This window comes from Python bivittatus, unplaced genomic scaffold, assembly GCF_059951505.1.
Source record: "Python bivittatus isolate LINGU-HERP-01145 unplaced genomic scaffold, Pbiv_v1 ctg000580_np1212, whole genome shotgun sequence".
Classification (NCBI taxonomy): domain Eukaryota; kingdom Metazoa; phylum Chordata; class Lepidosauria; order Squamata; family Pythonidae; genus Python; species Python bivittatus.
Window position 1 is genome coordinate 1,131,994 of NW_028277087.1, and position 19,264 is coordinate 1,151,257.

Sequence of the window (19,264 nt, forward strand, 5' to 3'; positions counted from 1 at the left end):
AAATCTGTTAAAGAAGCCAGTCATCTGGGTAGATAATCAGCCCCGGCTGGGAATGACCTCCTCTTCGGCCCCCCCTGGGCTGGGGAGTGGGACCACGGCAGCGAGTGATCCGGCCTTGGCCATCTGTGACATCACCCTGCTTCACAAGGGCAGCATGGAATGCTGGGAGTATCTTGGCCCACAGGGGACCAAGGAAGATGAAGCAAGAGGTCTTTTTCACCTGGCCGATGTGGGGGAACCATGGGTGAGCGAAGGCAGGGGCAACGCCCTTTGGTCTCCCGAGGTTTGGGGAAGGAAGGGAAACATTGGGGAAATGGGGGGCCGTACGGTAACAGTCATCTTTATGGAAACCAAGGCTTTGACCCTCTCCTTTTACAAACCAGAACCTTAGAAATTGAGAAAGAGATGTTCACGCCAGCGCAATCTGTATTAACTGCAGAAGTTAGATTTATTGTATTAATTTTATTTTTACTACAGTGGCTTCTTCACCACTCTTAGCTGGCTCACTCCAAGGGGCTTGCAAAATTCTAACAATCCCGTCCACGACTACGTGATAATCACAAGCGCGATACCCACCCCCCTACCACCACCAAGATGTCACCTCCCTCCCAAGACAACATGATGTACTTCAATTCATTTCTCAGTCCCCACAAACTCTTTCCAAGAGACAGGTCCTGACCAATTTCCCCAAAGTCATGAGAGAAGGGGGGGATTTGAAAGATGCTTGCTTTGTGACTCCTGGATGGGCCCTTGAACAAACTGAGTTGCGAAATGACCAGAAATGGAGTGCTGCGTAAACGCTCTTCTTGCACGCCTGGGATAGACTAAATGCCCTTGAAGGTTCCCAAACCCGCTAATGCTTCTGCCGTTTCATTTCCTTTCTTTGAACTCCTCACCCCTGGATGATGTCCTGTGGATGACTGCAGATCCTGACCAAGAACAGGTATTTGTTAAGACAAACCCAGCCCGTTGGGGCCATCCTGAAAGACACAAAGTGGGTTTCCCTGGTCACACAGACACGCAAAGTGGCACAGCACAAGAGGGGTAGAAAGACCACATCCACCAGAAATAGCAATGAGGGCCAAGCAAACCTGCGTAACAAAGCAAAACAGTAAAAATAAGATCCACAGTTGGATAAGGATGGATGAATATTTTTTTTCACCGAAGCCAGAGTGATGCCACTAAGCAAGGACTCACTTGTAATTGCTCAGGTTGTGCAGAGCACCCAAGGGTGGGCTTCACCCAAAGTGCCCCTTCCGAGTTGCTTCGCAGCATAACCTCCCCGCCCCCCCCCCCCCAAGAATGAAGCGAATCCAGTGCAGTTGGATTTGTTGATGGGTGTGCTGGGCTTCAGGTACGAAGCTGAAAAGCGCTTTGCAGTGAGCGTTTCGTGCTCACGTCCCAGACAGAGAAAGATTCAGGAGGCCGTGGTGCAAACGTCCCCATTCTCAGCAGACCCACCTTCCCAGCAGATCGCAGGAAACTTCTTAGAAAGGAAGCTGGAAAATCTCTATCCTAAGATGCCCAAGAGGATATATTGCTTCCAAATTGGGAAATAACTCAGTTGTGGGAATTCTCCGTATGTATCTACCTAGATCTTCAGATCATCTCACGGGGTCCTCCTCTAGGTTCCCTCACCAAAGCAGGTGAGGCGGGTCTCTACAAGCTGGGGGGAGCCTTTTCTGTGGTGGCACCCCATTTATGGGATTTATGGAACGCCCTCCCTCGTGAGGCTGACCTCGACCTCATTTAGCATCATTTCGGCACCAGGCGAAGACATTTCTCTCTTCCCAGGCTTTTCGATTAGCTTTAAATTGCAGTTCAATCCCAGTGGTTCTAGTCTTTGAATGACCGCCCGGCAGTGGCCTAGTTTATATCATGCTTTTATTTTGGATTTTATTGAATATGTTTTTATTCAGACTGTACTTTTCAGTGTGTTTTATTGTAAACCGCCCAGAGATCTTCAGCTCTGGGGTAGCTTTTAAAAAAAGTTGAAGAACGACCGTCGTTCTTGTAATTCCATCCCATTCTTCTCCGTAAATGTTATTAAAGGGCATGGATGAAAATGGGCTTGGAAAATCAGGTTCAGCTTTGGCAACTGCCAGGGTCTAGGAGAGCAAGGCGGGTGGGTTGTCAGCACCATTTTATCCCAAAGATCATTTTTTTCTGGGGCTGCAAAAGTTTGCACGTCCAGGAAAAATGCAGCATTTGATAGATAGACCCACACCCAGTCTAAACCTTCACTTTGGCATTAGATCCAAATCTAGGATGTGCCTAGATTGCTTCCTTGGGCTTCCCCAATAACTGGAATAGATTTCTGCACATGCCCAGAAGGCTTTTTCGACATTTCCAGTAAGCTACAAAGCAGTGTTTCTCAACCCTGGCAGCTTGAAGATGTGTGGACTTCAACTCCCAGAATTCCCCAGCCAGCCTTGATTTGAAGTCCACACATCTTCAAGCTGCCAGGGTTGAGAAATACTGCTACAGAGTGTTGCAGGAGACCTCCAAAGTATGTGCAACTCCTTGAGAAGGTCAATGGCATCATTTGTGCACCTCAGCAAAATACAGAGCATTGATTCCCTGGCACAAACCAACTTGTTGAATCAAAAGGCTGCCACACATCTAACAATGATGGATCAGAAGTAATTTGCTATTGTCGATAAGGCGTTAACTGATTGTGAATCGTATCAAAACCGTGCTGTTTTTATTCTTCCCCCTTACCCCTATGGGGAAGATGGATTTGTCAAGGGATTGGGCACGGGACTCACTTTGAAGCTGGGCAATTTATAGTGAAAGAAAAGAGGACAATCTGTTTTGTCTGATAAGAAGAGAGTTTTGGCCACATTGTGACGGAAACCGGTTTATGGCGACAGGGAAAACATAAGCGGCTCCCTTTGAATCTTGATTGTTACCTATGATTGCTTGACACTATTACTATTATGTGTGTGAGGATACAGATAGGGACTACGGGGGTCAAAAAAGTCAAAATGGCAGCCACAACCATGCAATCAAAGCTCCACCGGTACATAAAAAAACAGGTAAAGCTTTGGTCGTCCTGTTGGGACTACTCCTTGACTTTTTGACCTCCACCCCATATATAGAAATACAGATATAAATTCATTTCATTTGCAATGGGATACTTTGCCTGTTACGTGACTCCATATATGGTGACATGAAGAATGTGACGTTATTGTGGAAAGGCCGTGAATTATGTGCTTCCAGCCAACAAGGTTTTAGTGGCTAATTCTCTATCAAAAGAGCAATAAACCCCCATTTGAAAAAGTTTGAAGCTCAGCAGAAGAGCACTAAAGCCACGTCTGAAAAAGTGGCTAATTCTCTATCAAAAGAGCGCTAAACCCCCATTTGAAAAAGTTTGAAGCTCAGCAGAAGAGCACTAAAGCCACGTCTGAAAAAGTGGCTAACACTCTATCAAAAAAGCACTAAACGCCCATTTGAAAAAATGTGAATGCTCTATCAAAAGAGCACTAAAGCCACGCCTGAAAAAGCGATCTGACGCTCTCTCATCAGGAAAGGCCTGGCAAGCACTTTGGGAAATGATGGTCAGGCTGCATGTACGTAGCTATTGCTGTGGAAGCCAATACCTGGTCTGTTCTGCGGCCCAAGCCAAGAAGTCTCCCCGCTGTCTGGAGAGGAGGGAGCGGCCTGGTCAGTCGGAACTGGGCAGACCCCACTCCTGACCACACCAGTAGTCCCGCCGTTGTCAAAGCACGTCAGGTTGCCTCCATGACAAAAACTGTGCTGTCTGAAAAAAAAAACCTGACTTTAAAACTGGAACAGGGACTTTCAGCTGCTTCCAGTAGGAGCTGGGGGTGAGACGAAGGCGTGGTAGAAGAAGAGCAATTACGGGGCGTGTTTGTGCTGTGGTTAGACATTGGTTAATGGAAGGGTCTGGACCATTAGAGGAAAAAAACAATACTCCAAAGGTCAGAATTTGCATCAGGTCTTTTACTGGGGATCCTTGTCTGGGCTTGGAAACTAAGATAGATTTGGAGGCTTGGGTGGATGAGGGACAGTAGAAAAATCGCAGGGCTGTGACCTCAACTTTTGGTTTAGTCAAAATTAGTCGCGATTAAACAAATCGCGATTATCACGTGTGAACTTTGTCCTGGGGCTACATTTGCTATGACTGATCCGTTAATATCAATATTGATCGGTTAGGACACCTTAGGAAATTGAGAGGTTCAAATCCGGTTTGGAAGGACGGAAACGCGCTAACGTGTCTTTAAATCTGTTGTCCAGTTTGGAGAGAGAGAGGCAGGGAGCATCTCAGATGACAACCAGTCTTTGCAGGAGTTGAATTTTATCATTGATCAGCTGGAACAGGAGGAAATGGAGGGTGAGTAAGCCTTGGGTTCTGGGAGAAACAGTGTGTGGGAAGAGTTATGGACCAAAAGAATTAGGAATACGGACTTAAGGAGGCAAATCAGCCCACGTGTGTCATGATGTTCTTTGCATGGTGACATCACAGGATATACGCCACCATTGTGGCTTGTAACAAATGCCCTTGATTGACTCCAGGGGGTTCTACGAGCCCTGAAGTCCTGTTGGAAAGAAAGCCCCATGTGCTGGCTGCAAGGGGGGAGACTCAATCCATGGCACTTCTCAATTTGCCTCAACAAGGATTTTTCCTTGCTGGATGGAGGGGTCGGACTCGAAGGTCCTTTCCAACCCTTCCACTCTAGGATTATGGCTCTATGATCTGGCTGCTTCGGAAGGTGGGGGACTCTCCTTCCTTGGAGGTCTTTAAACAGAGATTGAGCGGCCGTCTGTCAGGGACACTGTAGTGGTGGTGGAGGGTTGGCCGCATGATCTCCAAGATCCCTCCCAAACCTCCCATTCTGGGACTCCGTGATCAGGAAAACTCTCCTACGGGGAAGAGGTGGTCGCAGCTCTGGGTTAACCATTCAGCAAAATCAGCACATGCGCGGGGCTCCAAGGGAAAGGGGGCACCCCAGAGTTTTTGCCCCAGCTCTCATGCCCTTAACTCTTTCACTGCCACACTTGACTTTAGTTTTCAACACACATTTTGTATTTCCCCTTTTCCCCTTACAACATTAGAAAATGCATGAAAAAGTGTTGAACATTTGCATTCCCACCCCCTCTTCCTAGTTATAAGTAAATCATTTGCTTATATTGCTCACCACTATTTAGTGTTAAATACATTAAAAAAAAAAGTCTATATTTAATATAGTTGTGGGGTCCGGCCTGGAAGAGAACTGAATTTTTAATCTTGGATTTCACCTCCAGCCCTTACTGAGTCTGAACGTCTTGCCAGTGAAGCAATGGAGGGTCCCCGGGGCCCCCTCATTGGGCTGTGTTTAGGGCATCACCCAGCCCTGGCTGTTCCCTTGAAGGAGCTTGGGAGGGGAGGTTCAACAGGGTCAGAGATGCCCGTCCCCCCCCCCTTACTTTTTAGGCTTAGCAACCTTGTGGGGTCTCCCTAGGAAGACCCAGCCCAGCTCTGAATTGCAGAAGCTGGACCAGCCCCATGGCATGGCCCGTCCGAGGCAGTCCGCTGTGGCGGGTGGGATGCTGGCTTCACTCACGGCGCCTGTCTCCACAGCTCTCAACCTAGACCTCGTGAGCAGCCGAGAAGAGGAGCTGAAGGTGGACTGGGAAGTCTCCCGGTCCCCTTCCCCAGAGATCACGTTCACTCCAGATGTCTCCTCCCAGCAGTTCCCGCAGGAGATAGACCTGAGCCTGTCGGTGGACTCCGTGTCTCCCCCGCCGCCCCCCTCCCTCGACTCCTTCTTTCCTTGCAGCCTGATTGAGGACTCGGCGTTCTCCATCGAGAAGGTGTGTGGGCGCCGTCCCTCCCATCAGCAGCCCCAGAGCCAGCTTGCTGGGTTGGGGGGCGGAGGGCAGATGCTCCTCGCCAGCCCATTGCAGGTTACGGGAGTTGGAAGGAGGGACGTAGGGTCGCCAACTCCTTTGATCAGAGACTGCTCCTGTGCTTTCATCAGCCACCTGGTATTGATTTCCTGATTAGGATTCACCCAGCGCTCCAGGTGGCAGGCCTATCACTGCCTCGTTTTTCCCTGGCACAACCACCTTGTGAGGTAGGCTGGCTGAGAGGGAGGGACTGGCCCAAAGTCCCCCCAGGAGCTTCTGCGGAGGAGGGGTCTCCCTGCTTGTAATTCACCCCCATCTGGCTCTCAATGATACGCTGCTTTTCCCGTCCCACCGAACATCTCTACCCCACTTTCTTTTCTGCACATTGGCAGAAGCTGTTCAAGGAAGAAAAGGTGCAAAGTTTGGTTATCACGCACACCGTTGCTTAATTCCGAGCACTTCAGAACAACCTTTCCTTGCCTTCCTGGCATTACGGTCAAGGTGTCCACAAGAGGGGGGGTCAAAAAAGTCAAGATGGTGTCCACAGCCACGTGATGGCAGGCCTGCCACATTTTAGCATGCAACACACACACAATTATTTTTATTTTATTTGTGTGTGTGTGTGTGTGTGTGTATGTGTGTGTGTATAAAAATAAATAAATAAATAAATAAAAAATAGAAGAACGGAGCAGGAGCTTTAAATGTGCGTGGTGGGTGCATTTTGACATTTTTGGACCATCCTGGTGGACGCCCCTGCAGTCTACAGTCTTCTCCCACCTGTAGCCCCTCTGATCGATTTGGTCGCACGACACACTTAAAAAACAGGCGGAGCATCGTGGCCACCATCTTGACACCCGCCCCTTGCAGACCCCCCCCAGTGGCTCTGCCCGGGACGGCAGGGTGCTCTGAAGGTGCCCCAAACTCCCCATACAGGGCGGCCTCTGAGGAGCACTTGAGGTCTCCCGCTGATGGCCAGGGCTGTTTTGTAACAGTAACCCGGCTAGGGGGTCTCTCACGGCCATCAGAAACCTTTATGGGGTGCTCGGACCCTTTGGAACTCCTTGCCGCAGGAAACCAGCTGGGCGCTCTCCTGGAAAGTCTGGCCCGGCGGGTTAAATAAGGTGTGCATTATTTAACCAGGCCTTTGACAGAGGCTGCACACAGACAGGTAACCACCTGGTGGCTGGATTCGTTCATCTCCTGGTTCACGTGGTACGGTGAAACGCCAAGCACCGTTTCCATCACACCCAGACCGGCTCACCAAGGTAAAGCCACGGGGCAGAGCAAACGTAACCACTAACCCTCTCGTGCAAAAAGAACTAGAGCTGGCTTGTAGACGGGAACACCCTGGCTGCTTTTTCTCTGTGTTAGTTAACCACTTCTGCTTTTCTACTTGCGTGGTTTTAATCTTCTTTGGCAGCGACCTTCCAGGGGTGAAAGATGAGGGACACAAAACTCATGAAAAATAATCCAAGTGGCAAGAGTCACGCGATCCCAGGCCACGGAAAGCTTTCCGCTGGGCCCCCGAATGGAGGGGAGGTGATCCAGCCACTGCAGGCGTTGATCCCATGCTCTTTCTCTCCTTGCAAAGGTCCTGGGGGAAACCACCGCCAATATCTTGGCCGAGGCGGAGGCAGAAGCTTCAAAATATGCTACCGGGCTACAGCAGATCGATATCGAGTGGATTGAAGACGGCGGTCATCCCCACCGCCTTTTGACTTGTCAGATATGCCAACTCTTTGTTCGAACGGTAGATAGGCTGCTAGACAAATCAGAGCAACTGATGGATCATTACTTGCCCCTTACAGAGGAGGAAATAGGTACGTGGGGCTGGCCGTGCTGCTGGGTGGAATAATACAGCACTGCTACGTGGCTCTCTGTGGCACCGTATCTCATAAAGATGAAACTCTGCTTTTTGCCTTCCTGGTGCAAAAAGTTTATTCTCTGCATCCCTGGGGCAAAGCCTCATTCCTGCAACCCTGGTGCCAAGGTTTAACCCCTGCATCCCTGGTACAAAAGTTGAACTTAAAAACAGACCACAAAAATACCATCTGGAAAATCTAAGCCAGTGTTTCTCGACCTTGGTAACTTTAAGAGGTGTGGACTTCAACTCCCAGAATTCCCCAGCCAGCATCCTTTTCACTAAAGTGCTTTTTATTCCTTGGCTTGGTCTATCAGGCCACAAAAGCTGAAAGAGTGTCATAGGTTTCTCTCCTCGAAATAACATCCTCCTGGAGTCTCTTTTGACAACCCTGGGGGCTTTTCTGATTCCAGTGGATGAAACTGGGCATAATTTATCATAACCTTGACTCTGGAAATACACCAGAAGACATTGTGTAAGACACTAAGATGGAGTAAAAATTTCTAAAGAGAGAAAAATTCCTCCCCAATTAATATCCTCCTCTGTAGGCTCAGCCTTGCTGAGGTGTGGAGACTGCTATTCCCCCCAAAGAGATATATGTGGCCCCCCTCAAAATTGCCCCTTCCAAGCTCAGAGCCCCATAAACCACCTCCCTGGATGAAAGTCTTGGGCTCTAAATCAATCTAGGCTGTTATTTATGCTCGCTTCTTCCCTGGCTCAGAAAATCTGAAGAAAGCTGTTGAGGAGCTGGGTGATTCCACCACCGACCATGAGATGCACGCGTGCTTTGCCAGGATCAGCAATTTGTCAGGCAAACTGCGCCAACGTGCCTACATGATGGCCCTGAGCAAGCTGCGACTAGCCCGGAAGAACACCGAAGAAAATCTTTCCCAACTCCAACAAACCATCGATTTGGTAGGCTCAACCTCACTTCCCCATCTGCCGCTGCTGCCTTCCGGGATGTGTGTATTTAAAAAAAAAATTTGTAAAAAATGTTTTAAATTAAAAAAAATTTTAATTTTTAAATTTAAAACGTTTTTACAATTTTTTAAAATTAAAATTTTAATTTTTAAAGATTAAAAATGTTAAAAAATTAAATTTTAATTTTTTTGAATTAAACATTTTAATTTTTTAAATTAAAAATGTTATTTTAAAAAATGCATTAAATCTTAATTTTTTAAGAAAATAGTTTTCATTTTTAAAAAGTTTTAATTTTTAAAAAAATAAAAATTAGTTTAAAAAAAAAAAAAATCTAGCCCAAAGCAATGAGATTTCCTAGTAACCTCCCACCCCATTATCAGCTAGGCTTAACTTTTATGGAGATAAAAAGTTGGCTAGATGCTATCACTCACTACGGTGGTGTCTCTTAAAAAATAGCCAAAGAAGTCCATTTTGGCTTTTCTATCAAATTCACTTTTTCTCAGTTTCTCATTGTTGTAGATTTGTCCAGCTTGGTTTGTCAAACCTGATTAAAAAATAAAATTAAAGCAGCCTAAAATTCATATGTATTGGAGGAGGGCATTTCTCCATGTGCCTTTTGTTCGTTTTACACATAAGTTTGCCTAGCACAATGCTATCTGAGTATTGTTTTCATGAAGAAATTCTCAGTCTTTAAAAACTTGGCAAACTGCACTGCAAAGTTGGGGAAATAAGAAGTTCCTGGGCATGTGCTGGTTTGATAACGAAAAATTAGGCAAAAGAATTTCTTCTCCATCTCTGGTGTCCAGCAGTCTCAGGGATGGCTTTGAACCGCGGGCTTTATTGCAGATCACTCTACGTGGGGCGGCTCTTGAGGACCATCAAGAAACATCAGCCCCCGGGTGGTAATGGGCGTGCCCAGGTGCGTTCACCCATGAGGATTCCTGCAGCCCCACGCAACCCAAATCTGGTGTGTTTGTAGTCATGTTTGCCCCTCTCTCACCTCGCTAAAGAAATGCTTAAAACTATCAGACCCAGGCTGCAAAATTGCAGACAGCCACTGGGAAGACCCAAGAGCACAGGGGTATCACAGCAAAGAGATACCGAAACTCTACCATTTTGTTGCCCCCAATAGCCTTTTGGATATTTCCAGTCCAGATCCTGTAGCCCTAACAAGCGGGTCGAAAGGAATGTGCTTCTGTTCCCCTTGGGTTTGCGCCAAGCATCTCCGTCACACGCCTGCATGTTTGGCACCAAACCAGTGACTTCATCTTTTTTCCTTTCTCTCCCTGTTTGCATGGGGGGGTCCCAGATTGGACAGGTACAACATGCAGAATATATGGACTGCCAGAAGAGTTTAGAAAAGCTGACTGAAATCAGTTTACAGTGGAGTCAGAGGAATTCCATCCAGCAGGCATCGCTAAGCACACAAAGCGAATACTTCTCCCCAGTCACCAGTTCTGACGAAATTGGTCCACGGCTCGCCCAGAGCAGTGATAATGAAGACTTCGGGACAACTGTTACTGAAAGCAGCAAGACTGAGGAAAAAGAGGAACCTCCTGCTCCGAGTGAACCCCCAGAGATGGTCCCCACACCTCCTTCAGAGGAAGCCACACCGGCTCCAGAGTTGCCACCAAGCCCTCCAACAGAAGAAGCGATAGAGGTACCACCAACCCCTCCAACAGAAGTCATCGAGCCAGAGATGCCTCCAAGCCCTCCAACAGAAGAAGAGATAGAGGTGCCACCAAGCCCTCCAACAGAAGAAGCGATAGAGGTACCACCAACCCCTCCAACAGAAGTCATCGAGCCAGAGATGCCACCAACCCCTCCAACAGAAGAAGAGATAGAGGTGCCACCAACCCCTCCAACAGAAGTCATTGAGCCAGAGATGCCACCAACCCCTCCGCCAGAAGTCATTGAGCCAGAGATGCCACCAACCCCTCCAACAGAAGAAGAAATAGAGGTGCCACCAAGTCCTCCAACAGAAGTCATCGAGCCAGAGATGCCACCAACCCCTCCAACAGAAGAAGAGATAGAGGTGCCACCAAGCCCTCCAACAGAAGTCATCGAGCCAGAGATGCCACCAACCCCTCCAACAGAAGAAGAGATAGAGGTGCCACCAAGCCCTCCACCAGAAGTCATCGAGCCAGAGGTGCCAACCCCTCCGCCAGAAGTCGAGCCAGAGGTGCCACCAACCCCTCCGCCAGAAGTCATTGAGCCAGAGGTGCCAACCCCTCCGCCAGAAGTCATCGAGCCAGAGGTGCCACCAACCCCTCCACCAGAAGTCATCGAGCCAGAGGTGCCACCAACCCCTCCGCCAGAAGTCATCCAGCCAGAGGTGCCACCAACCCCTCCACCAAAGGTAGTAAAAAAGGAGCGGGTCCACAGAGATGTGGCTAACATAACTCTAACAAATCCTGCCTGCGATGAAGATGATCTAATGTTAAAGAAGGCTGGAAGTGAAGAAGAGGCCTCTTTTACTTCTGAAGTAAGTTTTCCTTGCCCCTGCTCCCCACAAGTCCTAACACTATCTGTGTAAATTCTAGAAATTGCACAGTGATTTCCAGGTAGTATCTTGGGGCACTTTCATGGAATATGGGAGATCAATAGCTGAAAACAGGCTGCCTCTTTTATGAGTCCCTGTTCTGGACTTTGAACCTTGGAACACAATACAGAAGAGCAATTCATACTGAAGTACATTCCTTCCCCCAGTGAATTATTAGATATTCTTAAACAGAAATATTCTCTTTTCTTAAGCTACCATGCCAATTTTAAAAGACAGTCAGAAGTTACTTCCTTAACCTGGGACCTGCTAAAGTAGAACTCCTATAATATTGATCATGTGGATGGTGCAGGAGTGGGTGGGAATTGCAACCTAGAGAATTTATGCAGTGACAAATTGGCAAAGGCTGGTTCATTTCATACCACCCTTAGCAGCTGCTTACAACCCAAAAGCAAGATTCTTCTTTAATAAGATTTATTGAAAGGGAAATGGAAAAGGGATTAGGTTACAAAAATCATGGCAACTGGATGTTTACTTCAGCATCCCATTCATTTCTAATTTTGTTAGGGTGAAAATTTTTTGGTTCTTTTGCTAATCGCCTGTTGATGCTGTAGGGAGGCCATTTCCCTGATGAATGGGCAGAACGCGGCATTTGTAGTATTTTGCCAACTGCTTTCCTCCTTCCCAGGCTCTCAGAAGCCCCTTACCAGTACATTGCTCACCCCTGGTGACTCCCTAACCTTGCTTAGAGTCAGTTTTATGATTGCAGCAATGTCAGCCCTTCAAGATAAGCCAGGTCAGGAAACAGACTCCATAAGAACTGCTGCAGTGTTCTTATGCGTACTCCAATGTTGGCTGGGGAATTCTGGGAGTTGAAGTCCACACATCTTACAGTTGCCAAATTTGAGAAACACTGAGAAACTGGAACTTTATTATCATGAGAGCCTGGACAATTTTTCTCCATCTTCTTACACTAAAGAGAATCAAAGCGGGGAAATCTTGAGCTTCTTCCTCACTCCCTCCTGCCTTCCCAGCTGATGTTTTCCTATTGGCTGACGCACACCCTTTTCAAGGCTATCTGCATACCCCTCTATGCTGAGAAATAAAATTGCCTTCCTGAACCTGGAGGCCTTCAACCCCTAAAATTCCCAGTCAGGATTCTGGAATCCTAACACATTCAGAGGGTGCCAAATCTCAAAAGGAGGTATGGGAGAATGAGTTCTCCCCTTCATAGAAGGGGTTTATCCCCACCCACCCAAAAAAAGCTGGAAATTGGAAATCTGGAATACCCTGCCCTCAACCTTTGTCCACCAGACAATGTATTTCACACTTGATTATTTTACTCTGATGAAGTTTCATATTTTTATGAGGTAAACCACTATGAATCACTGCTGTGTTATATTCATTTTTTAAATTTTATATATATATATATATATAAATAAATAAATTCAAAAGCCTTTAGTTTTATGGGGAAACTGTAGAAAACTACTAGTTTATCTCCCAGTTATGGAATCTCCCTGCTAATCCAGCTTCTCCAAAGTTCAACTTAAGGATCTCCTGAAATCTTCTGCAAACCATTCTGAAACCTACTTACCCAGGCTGGCATTTGAAGGATTGGATTAGACCGGGAAATATAATAGAATTGGGACTTAGTTGATTTAATTGGTGGTTTAATTGGTGGCTGCTACCTGTGTGGTGAGTAGGTAGGGAGAACTATACATCTGAAGGAATATCCCTTGGTTCTAACAGGTGGAAGCCAAAACGCTAGCCATGTCTCGGAGCCTGACCAGCAACTTGAAGGATACATATGAAAGCCTGTTGGCTAACTTGAAAGATCTTCCAACCCATCTCCAAAACAAGCTGTACCAAACCTGTCGGGATATGAGTGAGCTACACTCCAGTTTTGCCTCAGCACACAGTTTTAGCGATTTATCTACTGGCATCTTGAACAAGAGCTTTGAAGTCATGGCTGAAGCCCAAGGCTCCATGGACGAACTGATGGAATATGCCTTGCAAAGCCCCAAGGCCTTACTCTGGTTGAAGGACTATCTCCCTCCGGTAATGACCCTGAGGCAGGAGCCAAAGGAAGATGACGAGTCACCCAATTATGAGTATCAGGTTGAGGCCTCCCCTTCCAGCATTAGGGGGAAAGAGAGTAACATCCTGAAAATCCAGCAGGCTTTTGACCCTAAAGAGTGTTACGATGAAACGCCTTTCAGGATGGAGGAGAAAGAGGTCGAGGAGGCCCCACCTTCCATCAAAAGTGAATCACAGGACATCCTCAAAATCCAACAGGCTTATGACCCCAAAGATTGTGATGAGGACACATTTTCCAGCAAGGAGGAAAAGGATGTGGCATCTTCTGACAAAGAAGATGCAAAGGACTGGGGCATAATGAAAATCCTAGAGGCCTATGTGCCCAAAATCTCCAATATCCAAGCATTTTCTAACAAAAAGGAAGAGGACATCCCATCTTCTACCCAGAAGGAAGAGGAGAACCTACCTTCCCAGGAAGAAGAGGAAGTCTCTCCTCTGAGCAGGGAAGATATTGTGAAACTTCAGCAGGCTTATGACCCCAAAGGTTGCGATGAAGACACACCTTCCAAAAAGGAGGAAGAGGACATGGCTTCTTCAGAAAAACAGGCAACAGATTGGGGGATAATGAAAATCCTGGGGGCTTATATCCCTCAACTTTCTGGTAATGAAGCATCTTCTGTCAAGAAGGAAGTCCCACCTGCTGCTGAAAGAGAAGATGCCAGGGGGGACATCCTCAAAATCCAGAAGGCTTATGAACCCACAGAGTGTGATGAAGGCACCCTTTCCATCAAGGAGGAAAAAGAGGTGGCACCCTCCATCAAAGAGCCAGCCAATCAGGTAGTAATGAAAATCCCAGAGGTTTATGTGCCCCAAATTTCTAGTAACGAAGAACCTTCTGTCAAGAAGCAAGAGGAAGTCCCACCTCCTGTCGAGAAGAACGAGGAGATCCCACCTGCTGCTCAGAAAGAAGAGGAACCCTCTCTTCCTAGCAGGGACGACATATTTACACCTCAGGAGAATGAGGACCCCAAAGAGAGTGATGAATTGCCTGTAGACAAGAATGAAAATGTCCCACCTTTGGACAAGGAAGAAGAGAAAGCCCCATCCCCTGTCAAAGAAAAGAGCATAGAGGAAATTCAGGAGGCACAGGAAATCCAGACAGCCTCTGATCCAAAAGACTGCGGGGATGAACCATCTGTCGTCATGAAGGAGGAAAAGGTCTCACCTTCCCGTCAACAGGAGGTGGTGGACATCATAAAAATCCAGCAGGCCTACGACCCCAAGGAGTGCGAGGAAGTGGTTTCCCACAGGGAAGAGGGAGTAGCAGCCCCAACATCTGGAAATCAGGAGTGGAGCATACTAAAACTCATGCAGTCCTACCTCCCCAAGAGTTCAAAGGATGAAGTCCTTCCTGGCAGCCAGCAGGTGGGCGCAGAAGGCCAAGACCGCGAAGCGCCTCCTGGCGACAAAGGTGAAAGAGCGTCCAACATCTTGAACATCCTGCAAGCATATGAGCCAAAAGGTTGTGAAGACAAATAGAAAGACTGGGGGGAGGTGGAGGGGGTGATGCTTTGGAAACGAGGGTGCCTAGCAGTGACGGCCAATGGCAGTAGATTCACCCCGGAGAGTGACCAGCGTGGTTCGTCTCCAAAAAGCGAGGCACGGAGCTTGAATTACTAAAGTACGAGACGTTGATTTGGAGGTTCATTTGAATGGTGCCTGTGTTTTACTATCACACCCCACCCATCGCTCCCAGTCCTGTTGGTCAGGAACTAAAATATCCATTGTTTTTTTGTTCAAACAGGTTGTTGGGCTGGTTTTTGGGAGAGGATTTCCCAGTCCTGTGGGTTGACAGATCCTGGGACAAACGTGGATTTTCACTTCTTTGGTGACCCCTGGAGATGTTGGAGTACAACCCCCAGGACCCCCACCATTCGCTGTGGTGGCTGGGAGCGGTAGTCCGACACATCGAAAGGGGATCTCACTGCGAAAAGGTGGAAATGGGGCAGATTCTGCCCCATTTATCCTAGCAGGATTCCCATCCAAACTTTGTGCAAGGGCCTCACTGAACAAACATTTAGGTGGGGGAAAAAAAGCCATTTAACAGGAAACTGAAAATTGGGGGGGGGAGCCCCAGATTAGGTGAAATCTATAAATCAGGCTGTACTAATTGGGAGCAGAGCAGTTTATTCCAATTAGGAATTAATCCCAATTGTATCCCACTTTAGTCCAATTAGGAATTAATCTTCAGGGGTGGGGTGGGGGGCAAGCAAACACTGTCCTACATGAAGTTTTCAAACGTTTATGGTAGCGAATTAGCTGTTTTAATTTGGACAGGTTTTTTTGGCTTCCTCCAAAGATGTTTGTGCAGAAATGGTAAAATACTCGCCAAGCTGACTTTGGCTGGTCTTGAAACAGCTAAACAGGGTGGGGGGCTGATTAGTTCTTGGATAGAAGACCACTAGGAGATCCCAGGACTATAGCAGACTTGGAAGTGGGGGTGGGGAACATCCACGACAAACCATTTCTGTGGAGAAAACTACCTGAATGCATCCAAGGAAGCTGAGCTTAACTGAAGGGAGACTACATTTTAAAATAACTAAGCAAAATCTAGTTCTCTTACAAGTTTTGAGGACTTTCAGTCACTGCTAAATTTTTCCACTATTTTTGCTCCAGAAAGGAGCGAAACAGAAAAATCTTGATAATCAAATTCTCAGTAAGGATTTGCTTATTAAATAACCTCCCAAACAAAAAAGACACGTGCGTGTAAAAAAAAAAAAAAAAAAGGCTATAGACTTTATTTCTTTCCTACAACATGGAAATTGTTTTCTACCGGCAGAAACAACTTGGCTCGTGCAGTCCCAAGAACCTTTACTTGCAGCCCCAAATGATCAAGCCTGGCACGTATCATTCTGCAATCTTAATTCAAATCACGCAAAAAAGGGAAGCCGCGATTAAGCCCCACCATGGCCCTGCAGACTCTCTGTTACCTCCATGCGCCCCAACGGTTCTGCGCCATCAAACATTCTGGGCCAAGAGCATCCTTATCTTTCAGCGAGCTTAATTTAAATTATGCAGATGAGGACGCTTCTACCAGTTTGCTTAATTTAGCTATCCTGATAATAAAAGGAAAAGGTTAGAGAGGAAGGTTGGTAAGCCAAGAGAGACAGAGGGCACAGGGTGAGTGTACATGAGATTCACAGTAGCTGCATTTCCTTCGCCTTCCTCGTCTCCAGCCTTCGATATGGGGGCTTTCTGCTTCCAGCTCCCCTTCTGTGCTGTGCATAACCCCGTTGACCCCACAAGGGAACCAGCTCGTATACGTATCCCAGTAAGACGTGTAAGCTTGGAAATGATGCAGAACAACTTCTCTATTCTTTGCACAGCCATAAAGGCTAAAAACTTGCTGGAAAAGAAACAACTCACCTGCCCCCTTCCTCAGAAGCCAAACTTTACATCACACCTTAGTCTTCTGGGGTTGTGGGATTACAACCTGGTGTTCCTTAACGGACTGAGGCTGCTGGGCCTTTATTTCATGTTCCTAAAATCTGAGTAATTTCTCCAACACTTTTGGGCATTTTTATCCATCTTTTGCCAATTTCTTCCCACAGCTGGATGCTTTAGCTAAAGAGGTGCAGAGAGAGTTGGCTTCCATTCAAAACTCCTGGGTCTTTCCCTGTCCCGCCTTGCCATTCGGATGCAAAAGCCCCCATGACTTCCCTACTGCCCAAAACAAGACACACACGGGAACCCACCGCTTTCAGCTCCTCCGAGGAGGCACGGGTGGACATCCATCCGCACTCAGAGGACCTGGCTGCGCTCTGGGCATTGACAAGCAAGGCTAATTATTGAAAGCTATAAAGCAAAAGCAGGAACGGTCAAGCAGGCCGAAATTGGGGGTTGGGGGGAACGGATGGTGTGACACAGGGAACTCAGCAGCCTCGATCTTCAGTTCTGCGACTGGGCCCATTTGAACGTGAGTGTCCCCCGCCACCCAGTAGTTCAGCCTTTTTAAGCTGACCTGCCAGGCATGATATAAAAGTCAAATCGGGGAGGGGAAGAGAGCCCAGAGCAGGTGGGTTCTTCCAGGTCTAAGAGCCGTTTCCCTTTTGACTTCTGCTTTAGCTGGTGGCAAAAGAGCTGACTCTGCACCCGCCTGGTCTGCCAAGGGCCAGACCCGACCCTTCCAACTCTGCTTTGAGAGCTTTTCCCTGGAAGCTAGCCCTGGCCCATCTGTCTCCTTGCTCTGCTAGTTTTCTACTTGCCAACCACCAGCCATTAAGACAGCCTTCACCCTGGCAACTCTTCACCCACCATCTGAAGGGTAGAAATCTCTTCCAACCTTCTCCTTCGCTGCACGGGCAGATGAAGCTGACGTTACAGAGAAGGAGGGGCGTGAACTCTGCTCTGGGTCGCTGTGGGCTTCTTATAGTCTCCCCAGAGTTCCCAATACTGCATGGCAGAATGGCCTGCTATATTAGTCTGGGGGCTGAACTCAGGCCATTGTCCTCACCCAGGGGAGAGGGGGAAGCTGCAGGTCCTGGGCCGATGCTCAGCCCCAACCTCGTTCTTCTCTTCAGGGCACAGAGGAAGGTCTTCAAAGCAAGAGATTGAAAGGGCCCCAAAGTTCCTGCCCCACATGAGAGCTCGTGGGTCCAGCCATGCCCCCAAGCAGATTAGTTAGACCTGAACTACTGCAAGAGGAACAGGATGTGCTTTGGGGTGTGACCCAAGCATTCTGCACGGTAGCAAAGGGTCTTCCTCTTGCGCCAGAGTCCAGAGGCCTACAGAGGGGGCTACCCTGCCAAAAAACAAATCCTCAGGCTTAGGGTCCAGAAGAAGCCCCCAAGAGATTGTTCCCCAGTCAGACAGAAAGCTACGCTACAGAGCAGGGTCCCTCAACCTCAGCCACTTTAAGATGGGTGGACTTCAACTCCCAGAATTCTGGGAGTTGAAGTCCACCCATCTTAAAGTGGCTGAGGTTGAGGGACCCTGCTATAGAGCGCTTCAGCCTGACCCACTGACAAACTCCAGTCCCAGAGCAACAGGGCTTGGTGGAACTTTTAAGCAGTTGCAATCCCTGCTCTTCTCATTCCTCAAACAGCACAGCACCAAAGGGAAAAACAAAGAAGGTTGACAAAGATCAACGGCCTTTTTTTTTTCATTAAAAAACAACCCTTTATATATTCATTTCATGTCTGTGGAAATCACAAGAGTAAAGGCAAGAGGCAGGGAAGGAGAGGGGAGGGGAGGGAAGTGGGGGGCAGAACATGGGACCAATACAAACGTACAATGGTGTGGGGCTGCCCCAGAAGTTCATCATTCTCGAGGGAGCGAGAGAGGGCTGGGGAAAGGAGAAAGGGGAAAGAGTTCTCGGGAAGGACATGACCTAGAATGCTGTCTACTGTGTGGCTTGGAAAAGCATCTCAGAAACACCGGGCAAAGCGTGCCAGCATCGCAACAATCCGGGGCCACTTCCTCGTGGGGCTTTTGGCTGCCCTCAACTCTCGTCGTCTTCGTCCGCCGAGTCCGACTCTGGGTGGACTCTCCCTCGCTCTGTCCCTGCCCGGTCCGTCTCAGGATAGTCTTGCGCTCTGCAGGGATCCCAGGAGGGTGAGAAGGGAGGGGAAGGAAGAACAGAAAGAGATGTCAGGGCGCAAGGAAGAGCAGGGAAACAGTGCTCAGCAGCAGCCTTCCCAAATTGGTAATGGCCTTCTCAGAGCCTGGGGAAGGGAAGGGCAGCTTGCAAAATATTACAAGGTCAGAACCCTTCCCTCCTCCCTCCTCCTCCATTTCCTCCCTCCCTCCCTCCCTCCCTCCCCCCTTCCTTCCTTCTTCTTCCCTCTCCTTCCTTTCTTCCTTCCTCCCTCCCTCCCTCCCGATTAAAACAATCTTTAATCTTAAATAAAGAAACTTTTTAAAAAATTAAAAGTACAAACTAAAAATACTAAAACTAAGGAAGAAAAGAAAAAAAAATCTACCTTACGTTTTATACTTATCAATAGTCACTGGTTTACCAATGAATTTACTACTATAATATGAACCATACAAGATATTATTGTAAGATATTACAGAATTTCTGCCATAGTACT

At 47.7% G+C, this 19,264-nt stretch overlaps 2 protein-coding genes across 2 annotated transcripts in view; one reads left to right on the forward strand and one right to left on the reverse strand.

The window, feature by feature from the left end:
* Window positions 1-7,444: 7,444 nt before the first annotated feature.
* Window positions 7,445-14,711, forward strand: LOC148214648 (uncharacterized). The gene is made up of 4 exons (XM_088149888.1): window positions 7,445-7,673; window positions 8,436-8,629; window positions 9,945-11,120; window positions 12,885-14,711. The coding sequence occupies exons 1-4, from the start codon at window positions 7,637-7,639 to the stop codon at window positions 14,709-14,711; spliced, it is 3,234 nt and encodes a 1,077-aa protein (XP_088006014.1). The 5' UTR covers window positions 7,445-7,636.
* Window positions 14,712-18,314: 3,603 nt separating this feature from the next.
* The window catches only part of HDGFL2 (HDGF like 2), a 32,970-nt gene continuing 32,020 nt past the window's right edge, over window positions 18,315-19,264 (reverse strand). Inside the window, exon 16 of the mRNA XM_088149324.1 lies at window positions 18,315-18,766. Within this exon, the coding sequence (XP_088005450.1) occupies window positions 18,673-18,766 (94 nt within the window). The 3' untranslated portion in view covers window positions 18,315-18,672. The remainder of the gene's footprint in view (window positions 18,767-19,264) is intronic.